Source organism: Vidua chalybeata, chromosome 1 (genome assembly GCF_026979565.1).
Source record: "Vidua chalybeata isolate OUT-0048 chromosome 1, bVidCha1 merged haplotype, whole genome shotgun sequence".
Taxonomy (NCBI): Eukaryota; Metazoa; Chordata; class Aves; order Passeriformes; family Viduidae; genus Vidua; species Vidua chalybeata.
Window position 1 is genome coordinate 144,171,173 of NC_071530.1, and position 17,796 is coordinate 144,188,968.

The 17,796-nt window shown below is 36.8% G+C and overlaps 1 protein-coding gene across 3 annotated transcripts in view; it reads right to left on the reverse strand.

Moving 5' to 3' along the window:
• The window catches only part of ADCY8 (adenylate cyclase 8), a 117,846-nt gene that overhangs the window by 41,118 nt on the left and 58,932 nt on the right, over nucleotides 1-17,796 (reverse strand). For 2 of the 3 annotated variants that reach the window (XM_053958845.1, XM_053958832.1), the window contains exons 5-7: nucleotides 14,003-14,130; nucleotides 4,861-5,019; nucleotides 601-871 (exon numbers count right to left, since the gene is read on the reverse strand). In XM_053958845.1, the coding sequence (XP_053814820.1) occupies nucleotides 601-871; nucleotides 4,861-5,019; nucleotides 14,003-14,130 (558 nt within the window). The remainder of the gene's footprint in view (nucleotides 1-600; nucleotides 872-4,860; nucleotides 5,020-14,002; nucleotides 14,131-17,796) is intronic. The other variant, XM_053958838.1, reaches the window with a different exon arrangement.

Sequence of the window (17,796 nt, forward strand, 5' to 3'; positions counted from 1 at the left end):
ATCAGGAGAAGTTGCTATCATCTCATATTTCTATTGAGCTACAGATGTCCTTAGAGTCTAACTCATCTGCTAGTGAACTTTAATTGTATCTTAGAGTATGAGTTTTAATATTTATTGTTACAAAAGTGAGAAATGAGGAATTTGATTTCACAAGGTGCTTTTTTTCCCCCTTTCCTCATATATCAATAAACTACGTGTTTTCCTCTGGGAAAATGCCCTTTCCCTCATCCCTTCAGCCCTACAGTGAAGCTATGCAATGAGATACATACCCTGACTAGAATGGTCCAACTAGTTTAGTAACATTAGATGTATTTTTAGTTACTTTTTCATGGAGTGGTTCAATTAAAACTAAGCCATGTAGCATTTAATTTCAGTTGGGAAAAAGAAAAAAACAATGAACCCAAAATCTCTGCTTCACTGGCATTTTCCCAGTTTAGATACATGATTTTTTCTGCCTTGAAACAATTTGTTCAATCCTCTGTTGTTACAGTACACGTTAGAATAAAGGTTAAAGATGAAGTGCCTCCTCTGAGGCCTCCATTGTTGAAGTGCACTCAATCATGCATTCATCTCAATGACATTAAAGGAAGTTTGACTTACGTTTTGTTTTCCCACTATGTTATCAAATGGAAGTTCAGGGCTCCAGGATCCCTCGGTAAACGTAGCTCCACTGTTTCTCCTGTCAGAGGAGCTGACAGCCTCTTTCACAATATCTTCAGGCAAAGTCAACAGACTCTCCTCAGGTTGTTTAATTAAATAAGTCTCAATGTTATGTTTCCTCAGGAATTCATTGCGCTCTTTGCCGTGCCCTTCTTCAACTTTATAATCCCCATTCAGGCAGTCCAGAGTGGCTTTGGAGATGTGAATCCTCCTGAATAAGTGAAATAAGTAGTAGCAAATACTGATTGTGCTCTACTACACATAGGTTAGAAGGAGGTTTTGAACTCTATATTGTTTAACATCATGGAGAAATACAAGGTTTTCTATTGCAAACAATGAAAATTAAGTAGCATTTAAAAACATGAGCTTTTTTTGAGGTCAAATAATCTCAAGACATGTTTACATCAGTAAAATGTCATTAATGCACAAAGTCCTGTCACAGGAAAAAACACTTTGACATTCACACCTGATACCTTTGCTCATAGTTAATAGTTTAATGGGAGACCTTCCCGAGTAAAACACTATTCTGAGGGAAAGCAAACTGTACTTCAAGGAAGTATGTAGAGAGAAAAAAAAAAATGGTAGGTATTAGAGCAGTTTATGTGAAGGTCTTTAATTTCCTTCAGTTTCCTGAGGTACCTTAAAAATTTGAAATTAGTAGTCTGATTGCACCTGAAGTGAATTAGAGAAATAGGGGAACTATGCAAAGGCAAGCAACTAATTAGAAAGGCAAGTAATAATTTCTATTAAGACTGAGCAATGAGTTCAATAAACTTTGGCCAAAGTGAAGTTGAATTTAAGAGATTACATGCAAAAGAGCTCAAATTTTGCAATGGTATGATAGGAATTTGGATGGAATTTGGATTTTTAAGGAATCTTCAAGTTCCTGCATGTAGGAAAATTGCAGACACCTCTAGAACCCATCAGCATGCTTGGCTATACTATACTGTACAATGCAGCATTATGAATGCAGTAATGGCTGTTAATTAGGCATTTATCTAGCCCAAAGAAAATAGTTGTAGTGACTCTTTAAACCAGCTGATTTTTTAAACTTTGGATGTATGTCACTTTCTGAAAGACAGACTTGCATACAGATTCCTAATATTCAGAGTGAGCTGAAATTCTTGATCCTTTCTTGATGACACATGCTGCATTGCTTTTCTCAGGCACCACAATTTGGCTTCCTCCTGTGAAGGAAATGGTCCTAGCACACCCCTTGGGAACTTCCTTCTATAACTCAAAGGATGCTAATACAGAACTGAACTCCAAAATATTTTGATGGAATAAAAGACTATAAGGGCATATATGATGTGTATACATTGATAGAAAATAAAGTACTGGTTGTATTTCAGCAGTGTGAAGTGCCCAGGAGTATTACAACTTGGCACAAACTGTCCATGTGGAGCATTAAATATCAACGTCGAATTAAAAGATCATAAATTTGTATCCCAGCCATTTTTAAGCTGTCTCAACTTCCCTGCTTTTTCCCAGGTTTTGTGTATCTTTCTCTTTCTAAAGTCGTGTTGTTATATTGATCACAGAGTTTAGTAGTATTTTGTAGTGGAAAAACAGTAAAACTCATGATAAAACCCAGTGAAAATGTTTCTCAAATATAAGCAACTTTTGGCCTGGACTTAAACAGCAAAGCATGTGACCTCTCAGAAAGATGATGAGTTTCCTTGCTCTAAGAAATCCAAATAGGCTAAATTGATTTAAGTAAAGTACTAACATAAAATTAAAGAAAAAAAAAAAGAAAGAAAAAGTGATGTACTAGTTGCCAAGGTGACTATCTCTCTCTTTAGATTCAACTAATATAATTTAGGAAATAAAGCCCTGAAATATGGATTTTATGATGGATATGATAACAGCTTTACCAGAGTATGGAGATAGCTATTAATGTGAGATCCTTAAATGGGCCAAACATTAATAAATAGTGGGCAGATAATAAATATTTTCTGGCTTAACCTTTTGTACTGCTTGCTTTAAAAAAAAAACTTAAAATGTGGAGAGATACCTCTTCATTTTCTACAAATACAGTACATTGGGAACCTGAGTATTGAAGTCAAAAAGTATTGCCTGACCTACTCTTGCAAGCATATCAGGCCCGCAGTGTTAGATGATACCTGTCATTGAGACATCATTGAAAATTAATTATTACCTAGGATTTATGCAATTCAGTACTGGAGAGTAATAACTAGATATACTAAGTAAAAATTATTAGAAAATGGAATCCTGGTAGAAGAATGTCACTGATTACAAGATCACAAGATTTTCTTCTCAGGTGTTGTGGACACATTTTTATTCTCAGAAAAATGGAAATTACCATTTTTTTCTCAGTGCTCCTAACTGCCTTCTCCCATGGCAGCTGGTCTGTTGGCTTATGCTCTTTCTGTCAGGTGCAATCTCTCCCTGCATCACCCATGCTCATGGGGGCTCAGGGGGACAGGCAGGCATTGAGGGGAAGAGCTGAGCCCCTTCTTTCCTGCTCTCAGACTAGGTAAAAGGATGTTTCCCATCAGCTGCCTCTCTCCACTAAGGCCTCAGGAAAATGCTGCAGTCCATCTTTGCTCTTGTTTTACACTGTGAAAGCAGGACTGCTCTTAACCCCGGGGCAGCTTTCCTGGTGAAGCTGCTCTAGGAATGGGAATGACCTCAGCATTACAAGAATGGATGCTGGTGGCAGGGAGAAGTAAGGAGAAGCTGAAATGAACTTAACTGATCTATTAAATCTGCTCTGCACGCTAGGAAACTCTGATGTAAATCAATATTCTGAGGGACTTGGTTCATTGCTGTCATACACAGGCTTTGTTCTGCTGGCACACTGATATCCAGGAAATCACTCTGCTCTGACAGACTGAAAACCTGCCAGACATTTTATCTGCATCATTTTATCTGTGCATTTTCTGGGTTATTCATTAATAGCCATATGACTTGCAGACATTAGCAGCAATAGACTCGGCTTTTTGCAGGTGTGAATGGTGAAACTTAGATGATCAATTTGCTCATGTGAACAAAGCATCCTCTTAGTCATCTGGGGCTATCGTGGGATAAGCAGCAAACAATGAAATTTTTTTCTGAAATTTTATACATGGGTGACATATGCAGAGTACAGAAGTTGTTCTTAAAGCATGCAGAATTTCATTTTCTGCTAATTCCAAGAATATATATTAGAATAAAGCTTTACTATGTAGAACTGTGGAAGGGGTCTGCATTTGCAATATATGAAACAAATTTCCTTCCAATTTCCTGAGAATATGACAGCTCTGACAGATCCTGATGTGTGTGTAGGGAGGACAGCACATGACTCAGTTTTGATGACTTAAAATCTCTGTCATTCAAGGTGACAGCACCATTTAGATTTTTTTTTCACATAAAGATGTCTGCTGCTATTGCTTCCAAATTACATGGCTAAAAATGGAATTGTCTAGGTGATCTTTTCTACCTCTTCCAATAATGGCAGATGGAACTGAAAGTGAACAGAAGATTCCTGTAATCACTACTGTTTAAATCTAGGATTTGTAGCTTCCAAACTAGCAGGATACATAAGCCAAATCAAGCAGCAATAACATTCAACTTTCAGGTGAATCAGCCACATCAGCCACTGAGACATAGAAAGAAACTAGGCTATTTTTAGTGGAGAACCATACATTTTCACATATAGACAGGTTAAGATAAATATCTCAAAACATCTACTAAAGCATCAAATTATTCAAAAGACTTCCCAGAGATCCTGCTGTTCATAACTTGTTATTAGACTATTGACCCACGAACACATAATTCTTCCCACAGTTTCTCTATTATGAAATAAAACAAATTATAGCTTTCTACCTCATAGTATCATTTGAATGAAAAAGGTGAGAGAATGAAGCCTGGAAAATCTCATGAATGGTCAACATCTGACTGGGAAATTTGGGCTACCTCTGAGGACTATGAGGGCTGAAAACAAAAAATTGATCTTTTTGAGAAAATCAAGGGTAACAAAGAAAAATAAATACTTTTGTCTTGTCTTTTCAAATGGCTCTACAAGCAGACCATTTCTATCTTTTTTGGCTGCAGCCTCACTAATCCTTGCCAACTGCAAAACAGCAAAAAAAAGGTCATAGTTGGTGAAACGATGTAAGACAGGTAATCTCTTGGCACGGTTAACAGTGTAATGCGCTGGCAAAGTTTTCTGACTGGGGGAAATACACTTTGCCTTACCCAGGAATTCCACCTGACTCGAGTTTGTTTGCAATATCCACGTCCCACGACCAGACATCGAACTGCCACTTTCTCAGGCCCAGCACTCCACACAGAACCGATCCAGAATGAATCCCTATTCTCATGTCAATGTCATGCTTTGTTCTTGATCTGACATATCTGTTAAACAAAACACACAAAGAACGAAAAAAGACCAGACTTATGAAAATATATGCCACAATTTTCCATATAATTTTGAAAAGGGTATGATGTAAAATATGACGTCAATTAGCTGTAAAGTGCAGTCTAGCCTGTAAAATGAAGAGAGAACTTTCTAAATAGCAAAGGTAGAAGTAGTGATAAAATTATTCTAAAAGCCAGGTTACCATTAAGCACTTAATTGCATGCATGGCTCAGTGGCACACTTCTTATTTCAATCAGACAGAAAGGGAAAGGTAGAGAGTAAAAAAGATGTCTGAGTGAAAATATCTTGTTTGACTTATTGAGTGCTTTAGCTTGGAATTATAAAAGGTTCAGGAACAGTACAGAACTGTTGGAACAGTATGGAACAGTCAGGAACAATATGCATGGTTCAGGAACATGAACTATTTTCATCAAACCTGTCTATTATTTTATATTCTTGTGTATTTTTTACTTAATTTCAATTTTTAAAAAAATGGCTTTTTATTCATTGGGATTTTCCAGAGTTACTTTTTGTCAAATGATTATTTTTATTAGATTTGGCCAGAACACCATTTGCTCTGTCATGACAACCATGTGAGTTTAAAATCTGTTTTGTCCTTTCTGTGGGGTGGTGGTGACCATTTCACCTCTCAAAAATAAACACAAATGAACATATTTATTAAGAGACTGCTTTTCCAGTTCTGTTTGTGTGACAAAAACTGTTTGCACCAGAAATAGTATTAGAGCTTGTGTTCATTAATCTTTAAATTGTTTGCTCAGGATAGGAAAAGCACATTGGTACTGCTGGTCTACAAGCCTGCTGTGTCTCTGTAAAGGGCCTCATCCGTACAGTCACTGCAGTCAATAGAAGCACAGCAAGATCACGCTACAGAGAAGGGAAAGAATAAACAGCTCTATTTCGCTGCTCTGAAGTTAACTGCCATTGCCTCAGATGCATCAGTAATGACCTGGACAGATCCTCTGTAGAGGAAAAAAGGGTAAATTGCTTTCTGCATTCAACACTTGAGCTTTTGTTGTTGCAATGGAGCATCAGCTCAATTTGTAAGGATAAAAAAAAAAAACCCAAAACCAAAGATTTCTAAAATGGAAACTAGTTGCACAAAAATGTGAAAATTTGAAAATAAGGAATTCATCATTTCTGTTCCCTTCATATTACAAAAGCTTGGAGAAAGGCAGGCATATGATAAGTATCAGTGTAGTAGTTTGCCTACAAGACCTGTTTATCACATCAGGAGGCCAATATATTTCAGATATCTAAGAGAAAAAGGTTTTAAATAGTTAATCATAAAATAATAAAAAAGAAACTTTCAGAAGGGATTTATCTGCATTCTTATACTTAGAGCTTATAGTTTTCATTTACAAATTTCTTCATTTCATGCAAGCAAGGGGCTTGAGATATCAAAATTTTACAATTACCTGTCCCTGGAAGATGGGATATGCAACAACTCCTCCGCATTGAAGCACTCACACACTGAGAAGTAGCTGAGAGAGCAGCTACTAGAAGTGAGACCACTGAGATTTTCATCTATTTTGAATAATTTTTATATGCTACAGAAATATCTAAACTGACACTCATAACTGTTAGAAGAATTATCACAAAACTCCTCACGATTGTTTCCCCAGTCTGCCTTTTCCTTTTGTTCAGCTTAAGATAATTATTTTTCATTTTACATTTGATTTCCTTATCTTGAAATAAAAGATAATTGTATTTAGAGGAATAAATGAACAAAAAGCTTTTCATTGAAAAATGCAATCAATAAGAAGGGTTTAAATTTAATAAAATGTTTTAATAACCTCTATTTATGTAATCTTTCTTTATACATATATAGACACACATGGTATTTTACCAACTTAATTTCTATTTTACCAGCTGTCATGTCCTGTGAGGAGCAGCTGAAGGCTCTAGGTTTGTATAGTTTGGAGAAGAGGAGGCTGAGGTGTGACCTCGTTGCTCTCCAACAGCTTCCAGAGGAGGGGAAGGGGAGAGGAGATGCTGAGCTCTTCTCCCTGGGATCCGGTGACTGAAGGTATGGGAATAACTCAAAGCTGCATCAGTAAATGTTCAGCTTGGACATTAGGGAACATTTCTTTATCATGACTGTGGCCAAACAGTGACAGGCTCTCTACTGAGGTGATTGATGCCCCAAGCCCATGATCAAGAGGCATTTGGACAATGCCTTTAACATGCTTTAACTTTGGTGACCCTTGAATTGACAGGCAGTTGGACTAGATGGTCACTGTAGGCCCCTTCCAACTAAAATAGATTATTATTCTATTCTATTCTATTCTATTCTATTCTATTCTATTCTATTCTATTCTATTTTATTCTATTCTATTCTATTCTATTCATTTTAAATACTGTAAATTGTGGTCTTGTATTTGTATCTTCTATGAGAACTAACACATGCAGGTATCACTGGAGAGACCAGGTACAAACGATGGTGCAACTGAGCCATGTTCCCCTCTGTTTCCAGAGTGCTCACAAAGGATTCCTGGAGTTAACTTTTCCTTTGTCATAAAAAATGTGGTGATGGGCTGAGAAGGCTTTGGTATTCTCCATCAACCACACAGGACTTCTGCATTTGTCCTAAACCTCATACAGCTGTGCTGTCCACTCCACCTCCTGCAGTGCACTGCAGACACAAATCAAGGTCCTCTCCCCCTTGCCTTATTTGTCTTTTGCAGTCTCCCAGCAACTCTTTATGTGCTGCTCAGGTGATATTTGATCTCAGCTCCTCATCAGCAGACAGAGGGGATTTGGCCTCCTGCCTGCACCCTTTGGCTGAGGAACATTCTGTTTTTGTCTGCTGCAGTGCCGGTGAACATGCAGGGCTCTGTCTTTGCATCCTCCTCTTGTCATGCACAGCAATGTGCTCCTGCGTGGATAGGTCGGAAACTAATTGCAGGAGGGGACCTGATTGCATGAATTCTGACATATATTTAAACAGCCCTGTCCAGGACATGAATCAAAGCACAAGAGTGATCTAATTTTGCTCAAATTACTTTATTATTTGCAACACAAGAGTGAAAGCAGAACTGCTGATAACTTGTGGTGAAAACAATAATCTTCATAAAAATTTTGTTGTAAGATATTAAATTGAACAAAGAATAAATGGTTTGCTTTATTTCAAAATTTCTCTGCAAAAACTAAAAAGTTTAAAAGTGAGGTGATTTGTTAGAATGTAAGAATTATGGAGTTATTCTTTAAAATTGTGAGTGATGTGGGTTGAAAAAGATTTCTAAATTATGTATAGAAGGGGACTTAATCATGGTCAAATCTAACTCTCTAGCAGCCAGACTACCACATACTTTAGGAGGTCTTATTTACACTCAGGTATAGGAAAAACAAAACCTGAAATAAAGCTTGGATCACCTTCATCAATAGTGGTAATTCTAACCTATTCAGGAAAAAAAAAATTCTCAGAAATAATAGCATGTACTATATAAAAAATGTAGAAAAAAAATATTAAGAGAGTCCATTTTGCAAAATCTCGGGTATTCCACATCTAGTTCTTCTCTCTCTTAAATTTATTCAACTGTCAATGAAGCTTCTAATTAAAAAAACGTATTTTCTTCAACTACTTCACAGGCTTTCTGCAGATACATTGACAAAGTGCATGCACAAAGATGAGTTATTGATGATCTATAAAGCAGCCCTCTTTGCCTTCACAAGTGCTTTGATGTCTTATCCAGGATGAGGTAACTGTAACTCGTGTTATTTTTGCCATTCATCTCATTTCAGTCTAGCCAGAGATAAAAATATTCAATGATTTTAATTGGATCTTGGCATTTCCTCCTGGTCAGCATTCTTTGATGGGTATTTGATTTTTGTGGTGTTAATTGAAACCTTTCTTTATTTGCATAAAGAAGGTGAGCCAAAAGTCAGAAATTTGCTTTTCAACCTTTTCTGCAGCTGTCAAAAATCTGAATGCCCTGGAATTCAGGCCCTGAAGATTGAAAGTGACACATGGGCTGCTTCTGTGCTGACCAGTTCAGTTGTGCACGGTTCTGACTATACTTTGCCATACTTAAAACAGAATGCTTTTTCATTCTCAACAAGCCCTTTCACATCCTGTTCCAGACCATTTCTAGTTGGTAATTTGAATGCAGCTTCCTGATTTTGGAAGCAAAATGACTTCAGAAGAGTGGAGTTGGCCAGCCTGTTCCACTTTTTCTTAGTGATGGCTAAAATTCTTTGGGGTTGTTCGATTTACCCATCAAGACATGGTCATTATCATCCTCATACAGGTGAAATTTGAAAGTCCATGTATTCTGGTTGAAGTAAATAAGGGTTTTAGCTGACTCTGCTGAGAGCAGAAGGATGGGCAGGTGATCTCCTGTGTCTTCTGCTAACTGAAATGTCCTTTGATCATAAGATTCAGTTATATAGGGAACATTTTGATTGGACTCAACAGAATTATGGAATTTTCCTAAAGGAATTCAAATGCTTTTTGGTGCTGACATGACAGAATAGTAGATGAAGTGAGGTAAGTGATCTTTTCAGAGTGACTCTGGGAACTGTGTCATGCCTGTGAAGGAAATACCCATTATTTTAAAAAAGCTAAGTAACAGGATACACTAAGTTACTGAACACTTTGAATGGTACAGAGCAGGCAATGTGATTTGTGGGATGTAACACTTTGTAGATGAACTTTACACAAGTGGAATTTGCAATTTAATGTAGATATTTTCCCAAGGAGCCAATTTAAAATAGCACCAGGATGAGTTTACCTTGGATTTAGAACTGTAATCTAATGTAGGCAGAAACTATTACCTGGAGAAGTTTCATATTGTCAGACCTATCACTAATATAGCTGACTTGCTGAGTTCAGACAGAAACTGTAGCTACGTGGGCAGTTAATACTGCTGCATTCCTCTTTCTTATGTCAATCTGCTCTGAGAAGCAGGAAAATAATACAGTACTAGGAACCACACACAATATGATTGGAAGTTTGCTTTTTGATTTGAAAAGTATGTTATAAAAATCTATATCATCATATATGTATGCATATACACATATATGTATATACACACAGTCCTATGCCATTTTCCAACGTGGCCTTGTCTGTGTTTCATGGTGCATTCAAAGAGGTCACAGAAGTACATGAACTCATTCATCTCAACCTGATTTAGTCCATATCATCATCCAACAGCAAAAACAGGTAAAGAAAATCTATTCTGATGTTCTCTCCATTCAGAGTTAGTGGCTGAAACAGACATGTGGAGGTGACAATATGATCAAGTCTCGGTGAGAAACATATATTCAATCTTAGACCTGTCTAAAAAGTGCTGGCTGAACTTGTGAATATGTCACAATATCCCTTTCCACCACCACGCAGAAATGAAGTTAAGCCTTAGTTTTTGGGTTTGTGAATACATGATCTCTTCTGTGAATCAGAGCTCATTGCATCATAGGAAGAGCCTTGTAGATCACAGGAAAAACAATCTATGGAAGGAATCCAGAACTGGATGAATGATATTAATATATAATTACATAATTAAATAATGTATAAATAATGGAATATGAAAACAATTCCTGCCTTTTTTACTGCCTGAGTAAATTCTTTAACAAGAATTGATCACTTCATGATTTTTGTTAATATTCAACAGATGATAATAAAAGCAGTTTTTTCATGCTAAAAGCAGGAAACCTGCCAGGGTAGTCAGTCTTCTAAAATAATTGCGGTATTTTTAGTTGTGGGTTTTGTTTGGGTTTCTTTAGTTTTCCTTTTTTTCCCTCTCTCATGAATTTGCTTTAATATTAGTACTTAATTACAGACTTTTAATGAAGACAAGCTGTTATCTAATTTCTGGAGTTTAGCCTATATTGCATGCTGGGGCCATTTATTCTGTCATAATAGTTACTCTTTCAGATGATTTTAGTGGGAAATGAAACAGCAAATGAAACTACTCAGGACTCCTTGATTTACCAAATAAATATACCAGCCCAAAGGTTTGTTTTAATTTCCACTGTTATATATATTGTACCATTTCCATCATTACAGTATGAAAGTGAATCCTTGAGGAGCTGAGTCTCACACAATCTCCCTTCCCCTCTACTCCCAGTCACAGAGATTTTAGGAGTAAGGACATTTGAGAAGGTGGTGTTATCCCTGACAAAAACTTAGCTTGGATGTTAATTGTTAAAATGAATTATCATCTTGTGACTAAACATTCCACTGGAATCCCATTTCCATCAACAGTCAGTACAGACAAGCATTGATAAATAAAATTAGACACAATGAGACAATAAAATTAAACACTATGAGAATTATTGCTGCATGTGAAAAGATGTGGAAACCAGTTGAATAAAAAAACTCCTTGTGAAGAGCTTGTCCTTTTTACTTTAATTCACATTTCCAGCTGCAGATAAACAGAATTTACAGGTATTTGGGTTTTGCAGCACAGATGAAGTAAGGATTTTTTCTCATGCCCAAATGTGGTAAAGGAAAACTGCCTTACTTTGGAGTAAATATCAGATTCTATGGAAATTTCCTGTGGTTAAAAGTTGCCCATCAATTGTTCTCAAGTTAAGGGAGTAAAGAACAAGAAGACAGATTGGAACAACAATAATAATGCTTCTTTTATGGGATTTTTAACAAAGCATGGTGATGCAAAAAAAAAAAAAAACAAACAAAAAAAACATTACAGAGAAAATAATGATCTTGAATTATTATGTTGAGTTCTAAACATTCTTTTAATCTTCAAAAAGAGTAGTGGAGCTGCAAGACTCAAGCTTAAAATCAAATTGTAGAGTCTCAACAATAAATTAACAATTTAGCTGTATGGGTACGAGCTGTGTGAAAACACTCAGAAGTCCCTTGTGAGACAGTCTGTCCATGTCGATTTATTTTACATGCTGTGTAATGAAAGGATCTGACATTCTTATTCATTCCTTTTGATCATGGAGACATCAAGGACAATAGAAGGAGTACTCAGCAATGGTATCCTGAGATAACAGGGTTTTTTGGGTGCTGCCTCACCAGAAGGGTTGTACTGGCCGGTACAACATTACCAATGTCAATGAAAAGAAATGTTTGTCTGTATAACTTCAATGCAGCTCTCCAATCATTCAGATGGTTTTGCATATCTTAGGTCATCTCCCTATTATTTTAGATTTACAAATATTTATTTTATGAAATCTTATGATGATGAGAAAAGATTTTCTAATCATCAAAATGTCATTTCTGTTGCATTTTAAATATGCTAAAATTCTGTGGGGACCAATGTGGAAAAAAACTCACGTTCATAAAGAGGATTTTTTTTTTATCTTAGCTGTGAGACATATATCTACTTCTTTAATTTTAATTAATAGAGTGTAGATAACTCCAAATTCTCTCAGAAATGGGGACAGAAGTATTTCTAATATTCCATGGCAGGATTGGTCCTCCCTGTGAACTGTGTGAACACATTAAGATAAGCAACATAAGGCTCCGATAATCTGAACAGAAAAGCCTGGGGGAAGAACCATCCTCATTGCATAGACAGAAAATCAGATATTGGGATTATCAAATAAATTGGGGGTAATCTGAACTGAATTAGTCTGTGATGGATGACCCAAGTTCTGATGGAGTTTGGTGTCACGGCTCCGACTGATTGCAGCTGTCATTTAAGATACTAAAAATAGAGCAATATTTCTACTGGGTTGCTGCCTTCAAGACCCTGTTCATTGAAGGGCACAGGATGTTACAGACTTCCACTTGTGTAAGGAGATGGAGAGAAATTTACTGTCTTAGAAGAAAAGAGCTTACAATGGGTTGTCTGCAGGTGGTGTTACCAAGGAAATGCAAAGATTTGATGTGTGTATCCAAAAATTTTTAACAATGCTGGTAGATTTTTTTCATCTCTGTGTTCTCTAATTCATGTTTCACTTTCACTGTGGGGATTCCAGAAGCAAAGTATTGATTACTTTATTCAACATTTAGCCTGTGATAATTGAATCCAGCCTTCTTAGATATCACTGTTGCATAATCATTATTCAGTTACATTTTCCATTAATTAATTTTAGTCAAATTCTTTCTCTATTAAGAGCTCAGTAATGCAGCTGCAGTGTGCATTAACTGTCTGATGTATGTCATGAGAGAGACCCAGATAAAAGGGGCAAAATGATCTGGACAAGAAGCAGACAAAGAGATTGGACAGCAAAATATCCAGAGAAAGGGGGGAATGCTCATGTTAGGCAACACTGTTTTAGGGAAGACAACAACACAAAAAAATTTGAATATGATAAGCACAGTAATTTTTTTATTGATATGTTGTATCAGTAAAAACCCATACGTTTCAAAAAGATGGACAAAGCCTCTCTTGGAGTACTAGATGTCAGCCAATGTCATGGTAACTCATCGGACAAGCTCTACCCACAGGCTGCTGAAAGATGATTATTATTAATTGTAATTGCATCAAAATACAATAATCTAACAGCAACATAATTATATTTACATGATGGGAATACATTCCTTCATTAAAATACTTCCAGTGCTTGTGAATTTAAGCAAGAACCTAATTTAGCAGGTAAAATTTGTTCATCTGGAAAATCTCAGTACTTATGAGTTTGTCTATAAGCTAGTTTCCAAGCTAAAGGATAGACAAAGCTGTCTATGTTGTGTTTATATTGTGGTTTAATTTTATTAAAGGGATTATAGGAAGCAATTCAGACTCTTCCTCTCCAGTCTCCTCTTGAAATTGACAACAGTACAAAGTGAGAACTGCCAAGAACTGTGAAGCTCTCAGTTGCATGCACAGCTATTGTGTTACATCTCTGAAGTAGCACAGGTTAATAAAATAATTTCAGTAACTGTTCCCATGCATTACATGGATCAAAAAAGCCCTGTCCTTTTTGCAGGATAATGCTGAGATTTTTGAACCAACAGGATAATTACTTGTCTAATGACAGCATTCTCAGGTAAGAAGTTCAGAACACTGCCAAAAACAATGAATCAAGGGGAGAAAAAGGCATTACCTGATAGTTTTGATCATGCTGAGCCCCATTTCAACACAGCAGTGTGCATGGTCCTGGCGAGGTTCTGGGAGTCCCGACACACAGTAGTAACAATCCCCCAGGATCTTTATTCTGAGACAATGATGTTCCTACACACAAATGTATCAGAGAAAGAAAATATTTGCATATTTTTTCATAATTTTAAGGCGAAAGTAAAAAGTAGTTGAAAAATAACTGTTAAAAAATAAACAAACAAACCCCCACCTTGTTTCTGGATGTTTCCTGCTTATCATTAGTATAACTGTGGTTTATATCAATTTTGAAATAAAATACCTTTACACTTGCAGAAATAAAGGCTATAGTGATTTTTCTTTTATGCTAATCAGAGACATTCTTGCTGATGGGGAGGAAGGTTTTATCAGAGCTAGGTGGAACATAGGCCAAGGCTTCAGAAATGCCAGCTGAGATAATGAATAACCCAATTTAAGCTATGTTCCTCCAGGGCATGTTTTCCTGTCCATTTTTTACACTGGAAATAAATGAAAAACCTCTTTCCTCCCACTGAAATCCCTTCCCACCTACAGTTTCCGCAGTCACACTCAAGTATTCCCAACAGCTATAGGAACTGATCAAGTATCTGCATGGTAAGGATCTCAAAGAAGCTGTCCCACATCAGGCTCATGCTGGGAGAAATGATGTTTGGCATCCATCTAGAGACATCCTTTACCCTAAGAGCAAATAGTGAATTTAATTTCTAAAATACATATTAACAGTATCACTACATACTGAAACAGAATATAATTGTGTGATTTGATCATTATTTTAGAAGATCCTTTCCTACAGAAAGGAATAGAAATACCTGAGCTGCTGAATAGGAATAGAAATACCTGAGCTGCTGAAATTTTGCAGTTCCCAGACCAGCATGTGATTCCAAGATTACCTGTAAATTTGCCCAATGTATTCTGCTGGTTGGGCCCTCACAGGAGGCAATCAATGCACAGGAACAGAGAACATTACAAGATGTGGCAAGGAAATGTTTTTTCTGATGAAAAGTCATTGAAATATTGAGTGTAGTATTAATAATCAATCCGTAAAGGCTGCAGTAGCAGACCTTCAAAACAAAAAATTTAAGATCTAGCAAGTGTGAATGAATGAATGAATCTAGCAAGAGAGCAAGTGTGAATGCTGCTTCTCCCAGGAATCAAGTATGGGTTCCCTTCAAAGTTTTCTTAGGAAGAATGAAGGTTTGCAGTCAACCTCAGACAAGACTTGCACAATCCTGGGGTGACGCACAAAATCTACACACTTTTACCCAAAGCTTTTTGACAAGTCAGCTGAAGCCTTAAGCATGCCAGCAAGGGTAAAATCTGCTCTGGGCATGTGGCCAAAGTAAGCTAATTCACCCTAAAATCTCCTTAAACCATCAGTAGGAACTGACTGTGTTTGAAGCTTTGGTTGTCTCCAGCTAAAACCAATGCTTGCCTTGGATAGCAATGCTTTGCTATCCAAGTTTCACACAAAATTCCAGACTGAGCTCAGGCTTCTAAAATGTCAAAATTCATATGTAACTCTCCTCTTTCCTCCTTCTTTTCAGCCCCTCTGCAGATCCACACAAGAACACTGGCAATTTTTCATATTGCTTCAAATGAAATTGTATATCCTAAACCCCTCCAAAAAAACTTTCTTTTTAAACTGCTCCCCCTCAATGGAAACAATTAGAGATCTGATATTACCACATTTTCCACCTATTTTTTTAACTGTAGAGTGAAACTATGAAACATAAAAGTTAATTGACAAGTAGGTAGGACTCAATGGCATAAATCAGTGCATGTCAAATAGTAAATGGCCTTCCTTAAGTTTCTCTCTGTGTTCCTTGTTTAGATAAAATGCAAAGAGAAGAAGATATAAACCACAGATTCTAGAGTTCTTGGGCTTTTCTAAAGGTCCCATTCAATTGATTCTTACTATAAGTGAAGTTTGTTTTTACATCTACAAAATAAAAGGATCATGTATAATGTCATATTGGTTTGACTGAGGTGGAATAAATCAAAAGGCAGCGCTTCATTCAGAGCCACTGCAAATACTTTACAAATAATAACCTCATAGTAGAATAGAGGGGGAAAAAGGGAAAAACAGTCAATGTTTAGGAAAGAAAGACTGGAATAAAAGAAAGAAGAAATATATATCTCAACTATTATTATATTTTAATTTTTAATTACATTTTTAACTTCAGCATTTATTATACCTATCTGATGATATGGGAAATTCCTATTAAGTGAGAATTATTTCAGCACAGTTAAAGACCATAGTCTTCAATAGGATAAGACTGTTGTTTGATTCTTAATGCTTCACTTAAACTGGCTGAAGTGCTGGTTCCAGTAAATTAAGATGAGACTTATATCACCTTCCTGCATATCTGAAATTCAGAATAAAGCAGACAAACTTCAGAGGGATGTGCTTTTTTGTAAGAATAAGAATCTTAACACATGGCAAGATCTGCTAATGAGGGTCTGATATATGCAAATGTGAGTGCATGTGTTTCACACAGGAAATCCATTCAACTCCTCATGAATGTTTTCTTTTCCTTGTCATGTGATGTCACCTGACTCATTTGCCAAAGCTCAGGAAGTCATCTGCGGAGTGCAATATCCAAGTAGAGATGACTGTGTCAGGCATCCCTATGCCAGCTAGCAGTGGAGCCCAAGGAGAGCCAGGCAAGGCAGCTGGGGAAGCCTGGGGACAAATTCAGCTCACAGCTAAAGCTGTTGGCTGGGCTTCAGTTCAGCTGTCTGTACCTAAACTCACCATGTATCTCTAAGACCCTGGGTATGTGAAACACCCACATGACTCTGTTGAGTCAGGGACGGGCGAAATGACGTGCACGATTTCAGAAGGCAAAAGAGTGTTTATTCAAAAGCGCTTCTCTCTTTTATGGAGAACATCGTGAACATTAATTCCATTGAATTGGTCTTAAAGTAAAAACATTTCACCTGACTGGTACACTGGACTTAGGTCAGTGTGGTAGAATATATCTATAAAAAATATGAATGGAAAGCAAGATAATAGATGATTTACATTCCTCTCAGACTTTTTCCCAGGCTTAGTCTGGCAGAAATCTTTCTCTTTTTCTCTCTGACTGAAGTGAGAATATCCACACCCACACAGGACTAACAAATATGACATAAGATTTATGTCCTATGGAACATTGCAGGGGTCGGGCAAGGTGTCTCTACTGGCATAAGAAACCACAGGGAGCTTTTGAATGACTCTTTGTCTTCCTATTTTTTTTCTTGTTAATCAAATTATTATGACTGCTAAATGTGATCTTTGTTACAGCCTGACTACATTGCTTTTTCATTTTTTATTCTTCCCTAATTACTCCCATCATACTCATTTCAAAAGTAAACTATAGGCTTTTTATCACTGGAAATATTTCATCTAGAGGAAGATAATTCAGCGACTCTCAAGAAGGACAGGAGGCTAATGGTATCTGCCTTTGGCAGAGGCGAACTGCCTGGTCTCCTGAGATTCCCTCAAATGACTCGATAGCTTAATCACATCTACAGTTTAGACTCAAAGCTTTGTCAGACTGGTTGTACAAGAGCATTAAGGCTAGATTCATGGATAATGTGGGAAGCCATGCTCTAGTTTTAAATCAGAGACTGAGTTTTGTCAGGGCCTGCCCACTTTTCAGTGGTATAAAATGATATTAGTATCAATGAAGATTTTCCTCACACTGTAAAGCTCAAGCCCACTTCCTAAAATCATCTCACTGCAATGGTATCTGAGAGTGGCAAGTTGATATTAAATGAAAA